The sequence below is a fragment of the Rhinopithecus roxellana genome, chromosome 14 (genome assembly GCF_007565055.1).
Source record: "Rhinopithecus roxellana isolate Shanxi Qingling chromosome 14, ASM756505v1, whole genome shotgun sequence".
In the NCBI taxonomy this organism is placed as follows: Eukaryota; Metazoa; Chordata; class Mammalia; order Primates; family Cercopithecidae; genus Rhinopithecus; species Rhinopithecus roxellana.
Window position 1 is genome coordinate 2155193 of NC_044562.1, and position 22308 is coordinate 2177500.

The 22308-nt window shown below is 37.5% G+C and overlaps 1 protein-coding gene across 6 annotated transcripts in view; it reads left to right on the forward strand.

Moving 5' to 3' along the window:
• Positions 1-10688, forward strand: part of GTDC1 (glycosyltransferase like domain containing 1) — a 388102-nt gene extending 377414 nt beyond the window's left edge. For 5 of the 6 annotated variants that reach the window (XM_030916918.1, XM_030916919.1, XM_010353831.2 and 2 more), the window contains 3 exons: positions 2794-2864; positions 3555-3646; positions 8477-10688. In XM_030916918.1, the coding sequence (XP_030772778.1) occupies positions 2794-2864; positions 3555-3646; positions 8477-8560 (247 nt within the window). In that variant the 3' untranslated portion in view covers positions 8561-10688. The remainder of the gene's footprint in view (positions 1-2793; positions 2865-3554; positions 3647-8476) is intronic. The other variant, XM_030916923.1, reaches the window with a different exon arrangement.
• Positions 10689-22308: the final 11620 nt, after the last annotated feature.

Genomic DNA, 22308 nt, shown 5'->3' on the forward strand with positions numbered 1-22308 from the left:
GAAATAGGGAATGCAACAATCAGCAAAGCAAAAGGCATACCATCAGTGAGATTCTAACAGTCCAGTACATTATGGTTACATTCCTTGCTAGTTAAGTCACTATGGTAAAATCCTTGGCAGGATTTTTTTCAATAGTTTATTCATGATGTTCATTATTATGAGTTGTAAAGAGTATGAGAATTTCATTTTTAAAATGTCTTATGGAATGTATCACTTTCTTAGATCTTGTAGACATGCTGTGGAAACCATAACATAAAATATGAGTTACTTACAATAACTAATTTTAATCCCATCTGCTAAGTATGACAACATTAGCATTTCCACTTAATTAAAAACACCCTTAAAGCAGCAATGTTTTAATCACTCCATTTTATTTACTCTCCTCCAGTGTCACTTATAATTGTAACTTTTTATTTTTTAATAATGAGGGATTTTTTTTCTCCTTGCATCACACAAAAAAGTGCTGTCGATAATTAGCAGTCTTCTGTTATTAGTAGACTCAGGTGTCACAACTGTGTCTCATCCTCATTACAGTAAAAAATTTCACCTATCAGATTCATTATTGCTAGATAATGCGACTGAGAGCCTTTGCAGGCCCTCCAGAAAAGTAATTCAGCCAAGCAAAATTATCAGCTAATTATATTTAGAATCAAAAGCCCAACAACTATTTGCAGATAAATTGTATGAATTGAAGTGAATAGATCTGAATATTAAGATTCATAGATTTGGCAGATGATTTGTTAATTGGAATAAAAAGGTCATTTACTAGTCATTTTAACAATAGATCAATTGGAACTCTATTATTTAACTGGTAGTGCCTAAGAATTGAAGTGATGAGTAATTGTATTGTTGTCATGAGATAATTTTAAAAAAAATAAAATGAGAAACTTATGAAAATGAATTTTATAAATTGGTTTTAAAATACTATGGCCTATTTAAGATATTTTAAAACATAGTCCTCATCTGAGTAATGTATATCATAACAAGTCAAAAATAGAACCAAAAGAGATGGTGGTTTTTTCTTGATGAATTAGAAATATAACCATGACTAACATAATTTACAAATAGAAGTTGAAATCCAAAATTTGTAAATTTTTTCTTCCTAAATCAAATAATGCCATTTCTATCTTACTGTATTTTAATTAGCAGAGGTTTTTTGGAAACGGCATGGTACATATTCATATGATGACTCAAAATGTAACTTGGCCTGCAGTTTTCTTTCGGGGAACAGAATACTCTAATTCAAATCCATTATTAAAAAGCAGATAACATGTGCACTCTCTGAAATGCCTATGACTTCACTCTTGATTTTATGTAATTATGAGAGAATGTTCATATGTATTTGCTTTTCGATTGGCACAGCATTTAAAAATAATGTCTTCAGATAAAGTGCCTATTTTCTTTTGGTCCATAAACAATATCACTGGTTTATAAACTCAAAACTTTTTTAAGTGTTTTATAATACAGTCACAGTGTAGTTTATAGCTGTGCTTATAAGAATTTCTATGTGTACCCTATGTGTGTATCACAAAAAAAATAGATATTAGTTTGCATTCTGATATTAATAATTGGTAACCGGAACCTGTGCCTTCCCACTAGATTATTTTGTAACTTCTATCAGTTCTCAAGCAAAACTTTGAACTAAGTATTTTTCCAAAATTTGCAGCTCAAAGTAAATACTTTATATTTAATTTCAGTTAACATAGGAAAATAGGGAAAACATCACTCACTTAAAAACAGCTTAAGTTTCATTTACTTGGTCACTGTAAATAAACAAGGTAAACACTAACATGACTTCAGAGTACTTTGGGTTGAAAAAATCTGCAGTTCAAAATAAATTTCCCCTTTGGTCAACATTTTGGATGCAATTCAAAGTTTCTCATAAAATAAACATGTTTTAAAGGGTGTTTTGAATTTCACTGCATAATTTCTAGCCAACAGAAATGACAGTGGTATCTTTAAAGTTGATTATATGTCAGATCAATAGCTATTATGCAGGGCTAACACAGAAGGAAGATGCAATACCTTCCTTCTGCTTAACCGTTCTACTGTGATGTGAAGAAAAACTTCCCATAGGTGGGTCCATGGGGAAATCCTTTCACAAAGTGAAACTTCCATGTTTGTTTGTTTAATAATACAAGCATTCTTTGCTGATAAAATGGAAAGTGAGCTGCATTTTTAGTCAAGAAAGCAAAATGTTCATTAAAGTAGTCTTCATGAGAGTTTTTCAACAAAAGGGGGAAGAGTTTTACATTCTGCATAATAACAAATTGTTTTGAAGCATGAGCTTAAAATGAAAATGCCCCATTACAACAGATTGTAAATTTTTTTCTGATGCTTTTAAAAGTGCCTCAATCTTTTCTACGGCGACAGTGCTAAAGTTAAGTATTTGCTATTTTATTTAAACATTTTTGAAAAATGAACATTCTGAGCCTTTGCAGCATTATTAAGAAAAGCTGTCCATACTTTACCATGTTGTTACATGTGTTTATCTGCTGATTATAAAATGTGTTAAACAGTATTTTAAAAACAAAAAAAAAATGCAGAGCTGCGCTTTGATTAATTCAGTGAACAAAACATATGCTGTTGGTGCTGTTCTATGAAATTCATATATGATCAATAAAATCTTTTAAAAGAGCAACTTTGGCTTTTAGAATTATACTGCCGACCATGTTTTTTGTCCCAGTTAACTCTGGGCTCATTCTGTTAACTTTAGGCAAACAAAACCACTTTCTGGGTATGATGGTACTGTCTTTTTCATATATTCTTATCCTCTTTCTCAAATTTTTCTAGGTTGGAAGCTGTGTACTGTGGGTGTTACCCACTTTGCCCTAAAGATTTGGTTTATCCCGAAATATTTCCAGGTAGCTGCTTTAATGTGCATTCATCTTGATTGAGATTTAATGCTAAATTAGAAAGTTTGAAAATAAACTTAGGCAGGAGCAATTGTTTATTTGGCAAGTCAACATGTTAGTGTTAAGGAAAATTTTATGTGTTTTAATACATTAGAGTAAGCTTATATTTACCATCTGTTCTTTTAAGATAACAAAAAAGCAAGTTTTCAAATAACATTCTTCATTGTTAGCATACACATCCCATAATGATGGATTTTTATAAGCAGGTCAGTGTTGCTGCAATTGCTTACAGATTTTTTTTAATGATACACACAGAGAAAAATCAGGGACTGAAAGTCACACCAAATTATTTAAACAATTGACTAGTTAATAATATGCAACTGTTGTACGGGTACATACGGCCATAGTACCAGTTCTTTGAAAAAATTCTCATCACTAAATATATCACATATGCATTGTGTTACATTAGAATAATGTATTTTAATCACCCAAAGGAGATGTCTAAACAGCACAACTACACAGTCTTATTTAGCATTAAACATCCTTGTGAGCTGAGGTAACCTTATAAAATCATGCTTAAATAATGTAAAACACGAGGCAGCACAGAGCAATATGCATTTTTAATTAGTAAAGTGACTAATATCGAGTGTGTGCTTTGAGGTTTTTGTTTCATTAAAAATGTATCTGTTTTTCCTGCAGCTGAATATCTGTATTCTACACCTGAACAGCTTTCAAAAAGGCTCCAGAATTTCTGCAAGAGACCAGATATTGTAAGAAAACATCTCTATAAGGTAGTTATTGAGAAGAGATTTACATGGTATAAATGCCATATTGAAGTACAAAGAAAAATCTTAAAAAAAAACATTTAATTAACATACTAATGTTTAAAGGAAACATGCTAGGGAGGGATATTAGTTGTTACACTAACAAGGATTAATTAAACTGGATGCCAGTTGTATTAACCTAGGTCTTATGAAATACATGCACTTAATGCACGGTACATGCTTTTTTTAAAATTTATTGTTTTCTAAGATGACTGTCCTTTATATTTAGCCCCTAGAGGCTTATAAAAATGAACCTGGATTAATGTAACTCATTAGTTTAAAAGGAAGTAAAGGAAAGATTCTACAATTATACTAATGAGGATAAGCCTTTCTTCCCATCATAATGAAATCCTTAGTCCTCAAAAATTCAGGTAAATGGCATTAGTGAAGTTTGGTGTTCATTTTTGAACTACTTGAAAGGTGATTTTTAAGAATTGAATATTTCTTGTGTCCAATTCAATAAAAATGACATAAAAAATCCTCAGTTTCTTTAGAATAAGTATGTCAGTCTCATCTCTGAATGGCAAAGGGAAAATAGTGTAAACAGCATCATCATTCACTACCCTCGTTCGTTATCTTCTTTTTTTCTTTATTTGAATCAAGAATTTTACATTGTTGAAATAACAACACAAAGAGGCCCTACTAAAAGTCTAAGTAATTGAACTAGGATAAATCTGCTTTATGAGTTTTGAAGGTGGCTCTAGGCCATGAGTAATATACCTTTTTATATTCTTCGAATGTAGCATCTTCATTTTACATAAATCCAGTATAGTTTACAATCTAGCAGTTTTATAATCTAACATATTTTAATTTTCCTATGTTAATATATAACCTTCTACATGAAATACAGTTCTCTGCTTTTTTTTTTCTCCTTTCCCTGTTCATAGCCTAAAATACATATTTACATAGTGATACATCAAAACATGACTTTGTTTCTACAGGAAACAGTTAAACTTCAAGAAAAAGAGAGAGAACCAAAAATGCAATTTAACACCCAATTTCAAGCTCATTATCTTTCATTGTCTATTAACTTGGCAATGGTTCAGAAGGTAGCTCATAATAGTTTAAAATGCTGACTGAACAGTTCCAGCTTCAGTATTACTCCTTGAGTCAATACTATTGTATTGTATACATGGGAAGCTCCACAGAGAAAACGGTTGTCCAAGATTTACCTCAATATTTTCTAATTTTTAAAGTTCAGTAGCAGTTTTGTTTGTATGAAATATCAGTCAAATAGTTTCGCATGTGATAAGACTGTCAAAATATGCAGATAATGGAAATTGAGGAAATATAAGTATTAATACAAATGAACTTATTTTCTATATATGACACAAAGCAATTTTCAGTAAGTTCTCTGTCAGATTATTGATTTTTTCCCTCTTTGGATGAATTTTTGGTGAAGTATTTATAAATGTGTTTCCACCATCAAAATGTATCAATTTGTAACATTGCTTAACCCTGTTATTCTGCATCTGCAAATTTTAAACATCTGCAAATTTTTAACTATTTCAAAAGTCACAGCAACAAGTTGCCTTTAGTAAGAAAAGAAAGCAGATGTCCACTTGAAATATTTTCATTCAGCTACTGCCATAACAGAGCTATAATTATTTATTTTACAAACAACTTCTGAAAAAAAGAATGGCAGCTTAGTGGTATGTTGTTAATATACCAAATTGTTCCTCACACAGCTTAAATGATAACCTATATCTTAAATGCTGTTTCATTGAGTACATGTTAGTACTTAAATGTATTTTAGTTTGTACACTATACAAACCTGCATCTCAAAGTTTTATAAATTAGTAATTCATGCAAAAGCATTTATAAGAACTTATTTATATAATTTATTTTTAAGCATAGGCTACCATGGATCTTTTTCTTATAAATCTATAACATATTTTCACATTTGCCTTCATCCATAGTGCTTAGTGATATTGTCTAAAAATTAATTTCAAAAATTAATAAATTCATCTAAAATTTTAAGTACTCAGGAGCTTTATGATACAATTATTAGGAAAAACTGGCATGTTGCAAGGTATAGAGTTAAAAGCACAGGAAGGACCACAGATTTAGTTTGTGTGTTGTTATAGGATTTAAAGCCAAAACAGAGAAGAAAAAATGCCTTCTAAACCTTTATAATAATGATACAAGTTATTGTAATTTTTTATCTTGTGTTTCATAAATAGACACATTTGCTTTTATAAATAGGTAACATTTGCTTTTACTAAATACTAGAGAATTAGCATTTTAGCTTTTACCTACTTTTCTTATGCAATCGGAAAGGATCTTTTGTGTGTACTGTGAAAAGAATGTTGGGAGTTATTTTTAGATTTATTTCATTGGACAGTGCTGTTTTGCTTTTATAAAACATATGCTTCTAAGATCTAAAAGGATAGAATGTCACTGAATTCTTTAATTTGTTCCTTTTACATTTTTACACCTTACTCTTTTTTTGTTGTTAAAAGTTTACATTTTAAAATCATTTCAACTTCTTATCATATAGAGTTCACTTTAGGATAGGATTTTTCATATGGATTCACACTTAGAAATTTAATGACTAGAATAAGGCTACTAACACTTGGCTTTCTTCTCACATCAGACATTATACTTTCAATATGAGTGAGAGTTTGGGGTATAACTTGAAGCAGGATTTGAAACAGAATGCTAGTAAGTGAAAAGCAGAAACAGAATTTACTTTTTTTCTTAAAGTGACTCCTTCTATCACAGAACACTTGTGTCCATGACTTCCTACCTGAAATAATTTCAGACCTGAAATGTTTAAATTCCTCATTTGCATGTACGTGTGTACTCAGTCTCTTTCTCTCTTACACACACACACACACACACACACACACGCCTTAGGATCGTTAGAGAAATCCAATACATGCAAAAATTAAATGTTTCTTAATAATTTAAAAAACCTAAAACCATTTTTCTTAATTTAAGAAAATATAAAACCACTTCTGACAAAGTTGATGTCTACAGTTGAGTCATTGACTGTAAACTTGTATTGTCGAGACATGTACTTTTTCACATCAGGCAGATGCACTGGACACATACTTCTCACAGAGATAAAATAGGGAGCTCTTCGATGACTCCTACGCCTAACTTGAACACAAATTTCTAGAAATAATCAGAAAAGAATCAGCTAAGGATTGACCCCTTAAACTAACCATAGTTCTTCCTTTCTAACCCAAGCAAGTGTAATACTGTGAAGTTGTATTTTTTTGGCCTCACTTTTATTATACTATGTGAATTTACTTATGGAAAATTCTCAACAATTATTTGAAATTAGTATTTCATACTTTTAGAGAACCCTGATCATTATATTTTTAAATGCTGTTGAAAGACATTTTATAGCTATTCCCTCATTACCAGTATTGAAATGAATATACGAGTACAAATAGGGCAGTTGTGTAAGGTAGGTATCATCCAGACTGACGCAAGAGATTTTCATTCCAATCCTATTTTTCATTTACTTTTATTTATAAATTGAATGGTATTCTCTGGTTTAAAAAGAGAGAGAGATGCCATTCTTGCTTTTTGAGAGTGACTTGTAGTTTAAGATTTTTCAGGTGATAGCTCCTGATTTTTTTGTTTTCCTCTTCAAGTTCCTCAATATTGACAAAACTTTTATAATCTCCTATTGTTTGGAAGAGAGAAGAATTTTTAGAGTTCTGCCGGAAACTAATTCAAAACAATAATTAAGCTTACAATTCACACTCATTGCCCAGAAAAGCCATTTGTAGTTACCTTGATTATGTCAAGCTATATGTACCTGAACCACAGCCAAGCTACTTTGTTTCCTTCAAGAAACTGGTCACTCTATAGTCCCATTTTAATTTGAGCTTAAACTCTAGATTTGAATAAGGTGTTGCTCACTAGTTTTAATACTGCTCCGGAGTCCTTACTTTTTCCTTAAACATGAACACTTAAATGTTTATGATGTTCTAAGAACTTCTAGAAGCTCTCAACTGCACCAGCACAATTAAGGCAAATTCTCAGTCTCAGTCTCTCACTCTTTCTCTCTCTCCCTCCTCTGCCTTTCCCTCCCTTCCCTTTCTTCTTCCCTCTCTCCCTTCCTTCCTTCTTCACCTCCTGCCTCAATTTTATTTGGTCTGGCTTTCCTTTGATTTGTCTAAATAAAATAAAAGGAAAAAGCCTTTTAGCATCACAGATATGCTTTGGCTGATTAAGATCAGTCAAGAGGTTTTGTCCTTCTCTGCTACTCATTTGCAACCTGATTCTAGGTGATTTTTTTGGCTCCTATGTGATTCATCTGTAAACCTGGAAGAATATATTTTTTAAATATCAATTTACCCCTGAGGTACTGCTATTATGAAATAATGAATATAAACCTGTTATAAATATGAAGCACTTTTTAAATTTCACATAATATTAATGGCATTTTTCGTTGCCTTCATCAATTAAAAGTAAAATTCACAGCAAAAACTTGTATGTACAGTGTTATGTGTCTTGTGTTTATATAAAAATTGGATGATGAACTTCCAATGGCTGTCATTCATAACATAAACCAAGAAATATGTGTGCAGCAGAATATACCCATTTGCAAAAAACAGTAGCCTTCTTCTCTGGTTGGAAATACAACAACACCTTAAACCAATCAGAAACTGAGATTTCCTGAGGTGATGAAACTCAAGAACCATTTACTTGGTGGCTTTTTGAAATGTAATTGACGTAAGTGATGCAAATTTGCAATATAAATTTTCAGCATACTTTCATCTTTTAGTCATTAATGCTCTTCACTTCTTTCTCTTCTCTCCCTCCTCCTCGTTGCAGGGTGAAATCGCTCCGTTTTCTTGGGCAGCCCTACATGGTAAATTCAGGTCTCTGCTTACAACAGAACCTAGGGAAGATTTGTGACAGATGGGGCTAAGTCACAAACTTGCAGCCTAAGGCAGAATCTGAAGAACTTTCCAGAGTGTGCCCATATTTACCTGATCAGAGAGAAAAGAAAATCTGCAGAGGAAGCTGAGCCTGGCTGCTTGTCATAGCTGACACAGAGCCATCTGCCACAAACCTGTGGCGGCTTCAGATCTCCAATCCCTGCCACCACCCCAACTCAAATTAAATACAGATTCCTAGAGACGTTATGATGGTTACACATGTCCTCGGCATCACATGTAGGAGACTGTTCAAAAAAAATATGTGGCCTGTTGTATAACCGCACTCATGTATCCCATATGTGGTGCCACATTGAATTTCCGGTTGAATCCGTTTTTATCCTTTGTACTGGATGACATGGTGCCTGAATTCTTTCTTTTCGCCGACACGATGGCAGCCAAACTGCAGCTTCAAACGCTTACACTTGGCTGGGTTTCTACCTAGGTTGCCAGGTTATCATCGGAGCCTTCTTGTGTCCTCAAAGGGCCACGAGGCCTGAAAGGAGGATCAGAATGCTTCGGGACTAATTGGGCAGCCATCGCAGAATTGTTTGTGGGCAAAGGGCTGCTTTAGCACTTTTCTTTTAGCAAATTAATGACTCTCAGGCACAGGGGTTTTTAAGTGAAGGTATTAATAAGAGGTCTGGCAGGTATTCCCATGATTCACAGAGTTACATTTGCATTTAATTAATCTTAAAGAAAGTTGCAAGATAAACAGCTGTATTTCGGACAAACATGACAAACACAGTGAAACCATCTAGCCCATAAAATGAACACTGACATACTTGTTTTAATTTTTTTTCCCAGTGTAAAAATAGAGAAATCAAAATACTCCTAACAAAACCAGTAATTTTGATAGAAATATTGCTCCAAAATACTTGCATCCACCTACAAATATAACCTTTTCAAGATAAATCGCTTATGATTCCAATAGTCAAACTGCTGTGTTTGTTGATGTAAAGATGTTTTGAATAGCTAGATGGTAAAATAAATTTTTAATAAAGTACCCACTGCAATTTTTAATTAGCATATTCATTTATGTATAGATGTATACATCTACCTATATGTTTCTCACGGAACGTTTTCCTTGTGACAGAGACAACGAATACAATTGTTTCCTTTCCGGATGAACAAGGATCTGTTTTGCAAATGTTTGTAAGATATTATGACATTTCCAAGATTTTCTTTCCATTCTGGAAAGCAGGAGGTAAACATTTGTAGTCATTAAGGTAAAGTCTGTTGATAAACCATCTTCTGTTTACTGACAGGTAAATTGTAACTTTCCCAGCTTTTGAAATGAGTAACTTCTATACACCACAGAGTGAGGCACAGCCAGGGAAAGGTGGCGCGACAAGGGGCAAGCCAGGCTCTCTAGCTTCTGGAAGGATCGAGTGGCCTAGCAGGCATCTAAGATGGAGAAAGCAATGATTCAGAAGGCCAGTAGGGCCCATTTGACAGGTAGCAAAATCGAAAGCACGAAACAGATCAAGGTTAGGGAGCCAGACAAAGCCCTTGGGAGAGAGGCAGTATTACAGATCAAAGAAAGCAGGATTTCGGAGTCTATGAGGCCTGGGAATTTAAAAGCAGGAAGAGTAAGAAGCAGAAACAACAAGCTCCATCTGAACAGACAACTCTCTCCAACATTTATGAGACCCACAGTGTGTGGTGGGCCACCGTAGCACTGGTTTCTAGACTCTTACAGGGAAGCCAGTGAACAAATTACTTCCTCACCCAGAAAACAAAGAGCTCAAGAACTATTTTGGAAGTTCCTTCCAGTCTAAGGCTATGGAACTCAGAATCTAGCAGGTGTGCTCCTTTGGAGAGCAAAACTGAAGATATAAATATTAATAATAAATTCTTTGCCACTTCTCATGGGCAAGGTTATACTTTATGCCACCTACAGAGATAAACCAGATGAGTCAGTTGGCTTCTGTCAGGTGCTGTGTCACATACGACATCTTCTCAAAATAATATTTTCCCACAGTCAGGAAATCGTGCTTCGTTTACTGTGTTTTTCTATCCTGAAAATAAATGGGCTTACACTTTATAGTGGCTAAGATATTCTACACACAACTAGTACCCATATATGTTTTCTCACTAATTGATAGGAAAAAAAAAAAAAAAAAAAGCATTAAACAGTTTTCAGAGAGTACATCTGAAACATTTATGTATTTTCCTGATTTAGGCAAATATAATATTGAAAGTTACCTGTATGTGGGCATTTTTTCTACACTCATAAATGCAAATAAAATTTTGCCATTAGCTGTGGCCAACATTCCTTCCAGGATAAAAACTTACATTAGGCTGGGTGCGGTGGCTCACGCCTATAATCCCAGCACTTTTGGAGGCCAAGACGGGTGGATCATGAGGTCAGGAAATTGAGACCATCTTAACTAACATGGTAAAACCCCATCTCTACTAAAAATACAAAAAATTAGCCGGGCTTGGTGGCGGACACCTGTAGTCCCAGCTACTTGGGAGGCTGAGGCAGGAGAATGGCATGAGCCTGGGAGGCAGAGCTTGCAGTGAGCTGAGATTGTGCCACTGAACTCCAGCCTGGGCTCCATCTAAAAAATTCATTAATTAATTTAAAAAATAAAAAAAAACTTACATTAAATGTGTCACTTATTTGCGTGATGCTGAGATTTGGAGTTTAAAAAAACAAAACTTATAAAGACTGTAATGTCAGAGTTGCTATTAGTTCACAAAAGCAATAAAAAGTTTTGTAAATGTGTAATTCTTAACATTTAAAAAGATGTAGGAGTGTATGTGTGCGCTCACACATGGTTCTCAACACCCATGACCTAGTGGAATGGAGTGTTATTAAATAAGTTAATCAGTATTTTGCTGAAATCTCAGCAGATAATTGGTACTACAAGTTAACTCATTAATTCGGTTTCCCTTATCAACCACCCCCATCATTTATTGTTTTGAGTATGTTTTATGGAAAACTTAATCTGTTCTTTTTTTTTTTTTTTTGACACTCGATTGTTTTTTAAAATAAAACCAATTTTAATTTTAAATATCTTTAAAAGTCCATCCATTGTCAAGACTTTGACACAGTGTCTTGAAATACAGCTTGCCGTAAACTTAATCTGTGTTTCTGACAAGGTGTTTCTATAACAAATACCAGGGCACCTGGTTCTTAACCTTCTCGTTTATACTGTGTTGATCAGAAATAGATGCAAATACCTTTTTAAAAATGCTCCTGGTTTAATAAGCATCCTTCAAATACAGTTAAGTTTAAATGCCCTGCTCCTGTTCTCAGTCCTTCAGACATCAGTATGGCAGCAGAATCCACAAGTCAATGGAAACTCTTAGCCATAGAGGGCTGCATAGATTAATTCCAACACCTTGAAATGCATCTGGAAGCAAAGATTTCATTTTATGTTGAAGGTGTTAATTATATTTGATATTTTTAAAAGTAAAATCTGTTTTTGAGAAAGCATCTGCTACCCAGAAATATTATGAGCCACAAAAGAAATTTCACTTAAGTCTCAAGATACTTTCTGTGGATGATACAATCAGTTTTCAACTGATAGTCCATGCTATCTTTTAATGCTGACATACACTTGTGGGTCTTATCTTCTATTGACTATTGACCCAACTGCCTTTCTTTTTCAGTGGAAAATTTGGGACTATTTAATATTGGATCTTATGTTTAACAATGAAGAGAGTATATTATAAACCAGTGACTTGAACATGTTTAATTTTAAAATTTGAATTGCAATACAGACAACTAATGCTCCTATCCTATGCCCTCTCTTCAAAGCTATTCATTAAAATGTAACTGGGGAAGTTTGAAAAACATGCGAGCAATTCTACATGCTGCTCAAAGATACAGACGTGTGATTAAAGAACAGTATTACAGAAAACCTGGGCATTAACTAAACTTACAATAATGGTTATGTCAGAGGGGCCATGGTAGAGAAAAAAAGGACATAAAAGTAGGGAGAGGTGCATTCGTTGCATGATGAGCGGTCTGTTTCTTAAGCTGGGTCATGATATACAAAGGCTTCTTGCCACTCCTTATGACTTTTCATGCATCTTCAGTGTATTTATTGCATATACCTTTTGATAGGAGATATAAATACTTTGGGAAGCATGTTACTAGTTTTACTATCAGGCTGTCCTTAACATTTCTTAGTTTCCTCAACTATTGATTGAGTCAGAAAACCGCTTCCCTCAGAAAGTGATAGAAACTACTCTACTCCCAATGTTGCTTGAGAAGACTTTCCTCTGCTTAACAGGAGCCAGGGACTTCACCTCAACCCTCATGCTGTGGAGAAAGTCAGACTTAACTGGCCACAGGTTCCTGTTTCTTGGGGCTGCTGATCGCCATCTCTAACAGTCGCCTGTGGCAAACACAAGATGGAAAACTGTAGCTCTAAAACTCCCTTCTGAAGGGTAAGGAAAGGAAGATGAAGGCAGATGTTAAATGAGCCCAGTCTTTTTCATCTCAAAAAATTCCCAACTGCCTGTTAGAGCACAAGAGCTCTCTGAGCTCCCAACCACACTACCCACTCCCTGTAGTGTTGCCTCTCCCCTTTCCTCTTCAGGACGCAGGAGCGAATCGTGGTCTCTGTGCTTTCATTGCGATCTATCCCAGGGGAAGAGTTCTCCCTGGTGTCTGTGGGATGCCCTCACTGCATGTGAGGCACAAATGGCTCCAGGGACCAGGATCCCCACTCACTCTGCAGTCCATTTTTCTAAATTGGAATTTAGGATCAGTTTCTTCAGGTGTCCCGCCATCATCTATCAGTATCTGAGTTATTCCTTATCCACTCCCAACCCCAAGGAGAGGATCCTAATTGTTTTTATAAACTGATAGAAGGAATTGATGATTCTTGGAAGATAATTTTAAATGGTTATATTACTTTCCTATTAGTTACTGCATTTAAATAGCAGACCTAAGGTGGGGTGCGAGAAGATGTGACTCCTAGGAATACTGGTATGACCTTTCTCAAGCAATCTGAAGTTCTTTAGATCTGAAAATTTAATGTCTTCAATATCATTTCACAGATGAGAAAATTAAGGCACATATAGTGACATATTTAGGAGCTGAAGTGTGTTACAGAAAAAAAGTTTTTTTTGTATAAGCCTTTCCCTACATTGGATGTTGTCATTGTCACTTATGTGCCTTTCAGGAAGCACCAAGTGCAGTGTGCATGACTCAGTTGGACCTCTAGTTCCTTTCTGTTTCTGTCTCCAGCTGGCAGGAGACAGCAAAGGACAGTGGAGGTGGTTATTTTGTGGCCCACTTTTCTGCCGTTAAAAGGGACACAAGAGACCATGTAGTATGGCCAATTTTTTGTTTGTTTGAGAGGGAGTCTCGCTCCGTCTCCCAGGCTGGAGTGCAGTGGCGCCATCTCAGCTCACTGCAAGCTCCGCCTCCCAGGTTCACGTCATTCTGCTGCCTCAGCCTCCCGAGTAGCTGGGACTAAGCCACCCGCCAGCATGCTCGGCTAATTTTTTTGTATTTTTAGTAGAGATGGGGTTTCACTGTGTTAGCCAGGATGGTCTAGATCTCCTGACCTCATGATCCGCCCATCTCGGTCTCCCAAAGTGCTAGGATTATAGGCGTGAGCCACCGCTTCCGGAGTATGGCCATTATTTTAAGTGTTTTTATTATTGCTCTGATTCTCCCTTTAGGGAGGTATTCAGTGAGTATACCCCATCTGTCACGGGCCCCCAGCACTCCCTGTGGTCTTACATGCTACTGAATTCATACATTTAGGTAAGTTCCGTGGCCCTCCTGAGAAGCACTTATTTTCATAACCTCCTGTATTTGAGATGTAGGAAACTGGGGCCTGAGGAGAAGTCCCTCGGTGGTACAGGCAGATCTAGAACTCAGAATTTCCAGGGCTTTTTCAGTAGGCTGTGGTTGAGCAGTAGTCAAGACCACCTCTTCAAGGAGGGAAAAAAAAATTGTCTTCTCATCTCTTTCTCCTGTTTCTTCCTTCTGCCTCTCACTGTAAGAAGAAATGTGTTAATAAGTTGCTAATACCTTGCTCTAGGTGTATTATGTTACACCGGCCAGTATTTGTATTCTCAATGACTATAAGGAGAGGCATGCAGAAGAATTGATTTATGTACTAAAAGTTCAGACTCTGTGGCACTTGTGATATTTCTGGACAACTGACTCTTCTCTATTGCCTTTTGAATCATACAGCGACAAAGCTGCTCACCCATGTATGTATAAAGCTGACCCTTCATCCGAAAGGCAGCCTCCAGTGTCTCCCCACACAGGGCAGGAGAGCAGAGGGAGCGGGTGGCAATGTGGCAGCACCTTGAACTGTGCAGCACTGGGCCTGCTCCCCCTCATCCCAAAGCAATAACCCAGAAATTACATCCTGAGACTTACTTCCTCAGAAAGAAAAGGAAGGGGAGGGATAACTTAAAAAGAAGAAACTTCTAGTATGGTATTAGACCGTAATTCATAGGGAAATTTATGCCTGAGATATGAATTCCTGAAAATAAGGGGCTTTTTTGGAAGGGAAACACTGACACGTCCTTAATTATAGAGTAATAAATACCAATGGTATATTATCTTTCGATATTTCCTTACACAGATATCAAAGCATGCAGCTGTTTTTGAAAACTGATAATCAAGTACAATATGAGTATATTACATCTTGCACTTACAACACACCCTTCAACTAAGCAGCATCATGGAGCACTTAACGGTGAGAAACAGAGCTGCTCATAGTAGAAACCTAACTGAACAAATTAGCTTTGAATTGTAACTTAAGAATCGTAGTCAAACCAAAGCGTCTGTCCTTGCCAGGAAAGGCATTCCAAAGGCAGAGAGCATGCCAAGTAAAAAGCCTTTGCTTCAGGATTATGGAGACAGTTCTGAAAAGCCAGCATAACTTAATGATCAATCAGAAAAATATAGAGCAGTAACTACACAACTGAAGGATGCATAAAAATTGTACAAAGCGTTAATAGTGGAATGGGGAGGTAGGATGGGATTTTACGAGCCAGTATTAAGCTCTTGGAAAGCTTCATTTGTTGCCCTCAATCCACACAGCAGAAAGAAAGAGAAAGAGACAAACATGGTCAAAGAAAAGTATGTGGACAAATGTGGGGAGTAGAAAAGGAAATGAAGGTTAAGCAAGGCCAATATGATTCAGAATAAAAGGGAGGGAGGGAAGTATAAGGAGCCAGCTGTAATTACTGAATGTTACATTAAGAAGAGCTGAAATTGAGAGGGGGAGGTCTTGAGTATTTTACTAAGTGGATTAATGTCCTCTTCCTCGGGTGTCTGAAGTTGCAGATTTTAATTTATTTGGTGCAGGGATTTATTACAGAATTCTTAATGGGTGGGGAGATAAACAGGGACAATTATAAACTCTTAGGAAGTAGAAAAGAGGACCATATAATACTTCCTATAAATTTAACCGTAATAAACAGGGTTTCAAGCTATGGACAAAGATAGTCAAAAAAAGGCATTTGGTCCATGATAATAGGACTTACAGGGAAATAAGAGGTATGTCCAAAAAACTTAAAGACCAAAACAAAGAAAAGCCCACATAGATGTGTGAAACCAAGGATTTTGAATGACTTGGGAGCTAGTTTTATTGCCGCTTCCCTTTCTCCACCCATTTAAAAAAATAAATCATAACTCTGGCATTTAAAAACCTACTCATGAACATCATTTGTTAATATAAACTTAATCCTGTGCCATTCTTTGGTGGGTGGTAAGAACATGAACTAACAACAACTGGACTAAAACGACGGCAACAGGATGATCCACTCAAACACAGGAAAGCTATAAGAAAAAGAAAAACTCCTAACATACTCTTTCACCTTACTTACTTTACAGAAGGATAAAGCCAAAAAGGGGAGAGCATGTGGCTAAACCACAGAAAGACTAGATGCCAAAAGGAAAAATTTTAAAGTTTTCCTAAATAGGTATTAGAAGGGGAAGGGGGATTTAAACCTTGTGTGATTTACATCATTTTGTTAATCTGCTAATCTGCTTCCCTGGAAGGTGAGAAAGAGTGCTGTCTGCCTTCTACAGTTGAAGAGACTAGGGCAGAAACTAATTATGTTCTTATCCCTGAGTGTACCTGGCTGTCATCTGGCTGGCAACTAGTCCACAAACTATTGGTTCAGGCATTTGCCTGTCAATAATGTTAGCCATCATTTAAATTGTTAAGTATGGATCAGAAGATCTTTAAGAATTACTGATAGGCAGCTATTAATATTGGATGTAAAATTATTTGGGGTGTGGGTAAATCATTTGACTGGAACCACATAAAAAAAGGACTTGGAAATTTTATTTTTAAAATGCTGTTCGGGAGATGGCAATGATGAAAAAAATATAATTGAAAATGAAAAAAAACATCATCTACAAAGAGGAAGATGGGTAAAAATGACTAAACCAAGAAGCCTTGTCACCTTGAACCTGATGCTTCATTGTATCAGAAGAAAGTAAACAGATTGCTAACAAAGAGACAACCCCTTCTAATTTCCAAAACTGGCCCAGCAACAAGAGGGAGAAAATAGAGAAGAGTGTACTGCGTGGCGACTCGGGGTGATCCTTTAATTTGAGTATTAAAAATGAGGGCACAGACCTAAAGGTTTTTAATGGTCCGCGGGTGGACTTTAGATTCTGAACACTCCTCCACCTTCTATGGAGAATTCGGGACACGGTGAAGTTTAACCAGTATCTTAAATCCCAGGGACAGGGTGGAGATTGCTTTGTGATCATGATTAATTAAAAGGAAAGAAATCAAAGCAGACATCTCTCCTTTTTCCATTTGAGCCTCAGAGTCATGGAGGGGAACTTGTGCTCTGTGGTGCTTGCCGCTGTGTTCCCTGGCTTTCAATCGGTTTGGCTTTTCCCCTTGAATTTTTAAGGCTGTGATACCAGGCCAATAAAACAGAATCTACAAAATTGCAAAACAAAATTGTGTGTATGTGTGCGTGTGTATTAGAATTTTACTGAAGATAATTGCAACACTTTAAGCACAAAAATTTTTAACTTAAAATGTATGAGTAATGAAGTTTTAAAGAAGCAAAATGTAAAGAAGCAAAATGTGCTCAATCGGATTATTTGTAGTCCCTTTTTTGTAAGAGGTTCCCCAGATCTCTGGGTGCATCAGCAAACTGTCCTCCTACACGGTGGAGCCTGCAGCTGCGATTTGGCCCCGGGCACCACCTATCCAGAGTCACTACCTAATGCATTTTACATTTGCACACATTGTCAAGGGGTAGGGGGCAGATAAGGGGCCTCCCCGCAACCCCCCAGCGTTCTGTTTTCTTTTGTCGCGGCCGTCAGCTGACACATGGAAAATGTGGTGTACGGTTTTGCTTGCCTTTAATCTGTAATTAAGGATCCCTTGTCTGGGGCTTGCTACCTCTTTTCGTTCTGCCTCCCTGCCGCTCAGGTCTTCTGCCCTTGGTCGGGTCTGGCCTGGCGCACCGCAGCCTGGGGGCTCGGGGTCTCCGGGCGGAGAAGCGGGCAGTGGGGAGGCAGGGGTCGCAGGGACCTCCGCGGAACCCGGCGCTCGCCTGCGGAGAGAGCGCACGCCCCGGCACGCCGACCCCAGCTCGCCCGAGCCCCCGACCAGCTCGTGCCTTGCGTCGGGGCAGCTGCGCCCGCGTTGCCCAGAGCGGGTCGCCTCGCCCGCGCGTCGGCTCCCTCCACACTGCGGCGCCTGAGCGGCCAGCCAGCCCGAGCTCCGGTCTGCGGCGGCGCCCGCCCTCAACGCCTTGCTCAGTCTGGTCCAGAGCGGTGGGGGGAGTTTTCTGCACCTTTCAGGCGCGGGAACATGGCGAGGGACTGGGGAGGACGTTGAGGTCACGAAGTCATCACCCACTCCTCTCGGCTGCGTGGGCGCTGCCGGAGCGCAGAGCGGAGCACGAGGAGCTAGTCCCAGGGCGCTGGCCCCGCCAGCCCCCGGCGCTCCCACCCGCGCGCACTCCCTCGCACACCCGCGCTGGCACGCGCACCCTGGCGCGCGAACACCGTGCCACGCGCGCGCTGTCACGCACACACACCGGCACGCACCCGCCACGCGCGCGCCGACACTCCCAGGCTGGCACGCGCGCACGCGGTGGGGGCCCACTCCTGCCCGGATTTGGCTGCACCGGGCTTGGGTGCTCTCTCTCGGGCACCCCGGGAAGGGAGCGCAGCCCGGTGGGCCGGCACCCTGTGCTTTACGCGTCTGAGGATTTCATGGAACTCGGTTCCCTGAGTCGGCCAGGTTCAGTCCTCAGTGAGGGAATACGATGAAGACGCACTAAGCAAAACCGGAAACACCGGTGCCTACTACCTTTTTGAAAAACATAACTTGCCCTCAGCAATCCCGGGAAGGGGAGTGGGGATGGGCACGGAGACTCTCCGGAAGGGATTTATCTACACACTTTAGAATAACTCCTCTCTGACTCTGGTATGTTCGGATACGTGATTTAAATCTCACCCCCCAGACGCTTTTTCACTTCGCACCTGTATATTGAATACAAACCTCGTTTCTCCTCCTCACCACTAACTGGTTATTTAGGAGGAGTGGAGAAGAGGAGTTAAGCAATATTGGGGCAGGAGAATATTTAGAAGCGTAACATTTATTTGTCACTCATTTGCTCTGATTAAGTTTTTGAAAACTTGGGAAAATATTCCTATTTTGAAGCTTGCATTTTGTTAAAAGCCTCCCTCACACTGCCGTGATTTATCATTATTTATCCGAGTATACACATGTATGTATAGGAGAAAAGGAATGCTGATCCTTCCTGATTTCAGCAGTGCCGTTTTCCTTTCTATCCATGTGGTTTTAGCATAATTTTCTCCCTCTTTCTCACCAATAGAGATATTATAGTATGCAAAAGCAGGGCACACCTGTGACCAAATACAAGCAACATTAGCCTGGAGTGTTTGCGAATACTCCTTGTCATCTGTCGCTCAAGACTAACCCCCTCAGATTTGAAATATTCCCCAAACTGGTTTAAAGGTGTGAGCGGGTGGGTTAACACGTGAGAGCAGTCCGAAAGTAAAGCGAGAGGGTGGCCTACATAAACCTACCCTTGGAAGGCTAAACAAGAACGCATGGGAAGTGCATTAACAAGAGACTGTAAACAATGATAATCAGGGCTTTCAAAAATCATAAAACGGATTGAAATATCTGATTCATTATTTATTCATCACAGCACAACTTTGCAAATCTGAGAATAGTGTTTGGAAACCAAGTGCCTTCTATTTAGTACATCAAATCAGCAGATGGGTCTCCCTTCCAAATTGCGGCTAAAGGGTTAAAGCTATCATTTTAGAAAAGAATCTCAGGAAATGATACTCAGATCTAATATATTTCCTTTTCTTTCTGGCAATAATATCCCCCAAAGAATAAATATATACTTATTGATATCATGATAATGTTTCTCATTCTGAGTACAAGTGTCAGACTGATTCCCGTTTGTGTAAGTGTTTTTAAAACTGCGAGGACACTTTCGCTACTCTGAAAGCTGACGAGCCAATGAAGGGGAGCTTCTTTTAACTCCATAATAGCAGGTTACATAGTAAATGAACACTGATGGTCAAATAGCCAATTATGGTATAAATATCCGTTGTTTACAGAGAGGTGTTAAATGAGCCTTGGAGTACAAGGGATTAGGCCGATCTGTGCTACAATTTGTTCTTCAACCCATTATGTCTTCCCTTTAAAAGGCCAGTGCCATTGTAGGTAGTATGCACACAGAACATACTTCTCTATGTTGATTTTAGTTTGCTTTATTTCGATGCACACTGTTGTTTACTTTTTAAAATTTAAATAAATGTCAGCATTGTATAATTTCTATGTTAACAAAGCAGTGAGCAAAATCCCTTGTATGTTTATAAAATATTATTGTTTAATTCACATAGTTTAGAAATTCCAAATGTTGAGAATAGGAAGGAGGCCAAATACCATCTGTTTATAACTATGATGCATCGTAATATGTGTACTTTTAAAAGGAGTTTGGTCAATCATGCCACTATTTTATCTGCTCGGAATATGTTGGAGATTTAAAATGTAATTTACAGGATTACTTTTAGTGCGTTGCATCCAACTGTGAGTTGTAAAGAAATCGGTCTCTTCTGTTTTTCTCAAATTAATCATGTAACAGCCCCAATTAATGGGGGCTGTTAAACGTGTCGCTTTTTGCTTAGCTCCAGAATTCTTCTAACTTTGGCTCAGTCCACCTTCTTGATGCTGATAAAAAGTCCAAGGACAAATGAAACAAAACATTCCTAGCTGTGTCTTTCTGCCAGGAGATAGTCACTAAGAATGGGAGGCAGGGTATGGTAGCTAATAATTAGCTAACATCAGCCCTGAGAAATTACCTGTGAAATACCCTTTGGTACTAAATTGAAAAACATTTGACACTCCCTGTTTTAAAATAGTATTTTCTTGTCCCTGAGACTTCTGATTTAACTTACCTTTTATTTCAAAGGCATCTAATTGCATACCATGTAACAAAGGGAGTACACTTGCTTGCAATAGATGAACAGGTTTTTGCTTTTGTTTTTAGTTACAAACTCAAGTTATTCAGTTAGGAACTCTCCCTTGCTTTGCAAATCAGGGAATCTCAGCAACTGGGCCTTCAATTCCCAGGCAGTCATAGTTTTGAATCCAGAGGTGGTTTTAGAGTGTCACACCATGGGGTCTCTTTTTCAAGAAGGAGGAAGTGAAGATGAGCTCAGATGTCTTGAAAAGGTTTGAAAGCTGTGATAAAAACGTTTACTAGCAAATGATGGTTGCTTGATTGATTTTTTAGCAAGGTAGAATCAGTAATTAGCAAATGATGGTTGCTTGATTGATTTTTTAGTAAGGTAGAATCAGTAAAAAGCTACATCTTGAAATGCTTTTATAAACACATGCAGAAATATGAAAACAAACTCCCAATAAACTGGGCATGTTCTGGATGTTTTACTTCTCAGTTGAGTGTTCAATGAAAAAATGGTGCTGTATAAAGTGGTTTCTCTGTACTATTTAGCAATATCTGTTTTCTCAAACATTTTAGTTTTAGCAGCTTCATCTAAAATTGTACCAACCTAGATTATGTACTCATACATAATTAAGAACATTAAGAATACCTTCTCTAAGTAAATGAACTGACCCATTATACTTTTTTTTTTCCAATCTAAATATTATATTTTGAAAGTCTATTTGTTTTCTTTCTGGTCAGATTTTTTTCCCCAAAGAATGAATCCATTGACTTCTTACATTATCAAGATATGCTTAAGCTTGTTTTTCTTTGGGTTACAATAAGAAAATGCCAGACTCCTTTTTCCTACATAATTGCTCAAGTGTGTACAGAGTATAAGAGCAAATCCAAAAAATAATAATAATGTTAGGGATAAAGAGGAAAGGGATTGGAGAAAGTGGAGGGGGAAGGGAGGTAAGAACAGCAGAAGATAGAACTAGGATAAAAGAGGTTTATCAGACAAAGCTTTCCAAATTGCTTTGAGGGGATAAGACATAATCATTACAAGCATCGTCATTTCCAAATAAAACCTAGATTGTTGCGTTCAGATATGAAACAGCTAGGGGAAGCTTTAAAGTGAACCTTTTTGATGCATGTGAACTAGTTTTTTCATTCAAGCCCAGCATTCTTAAGTGAAGCAAGTACTAAAAGATACCTGTATTTCCATCATGGGAGACAGAGAAGAAGTAGAGGCATTCTCTGTGTTTAAGGCATTTACAATATAGAAATAAGCCATAAATACATAAAATGAACAAGACTAGG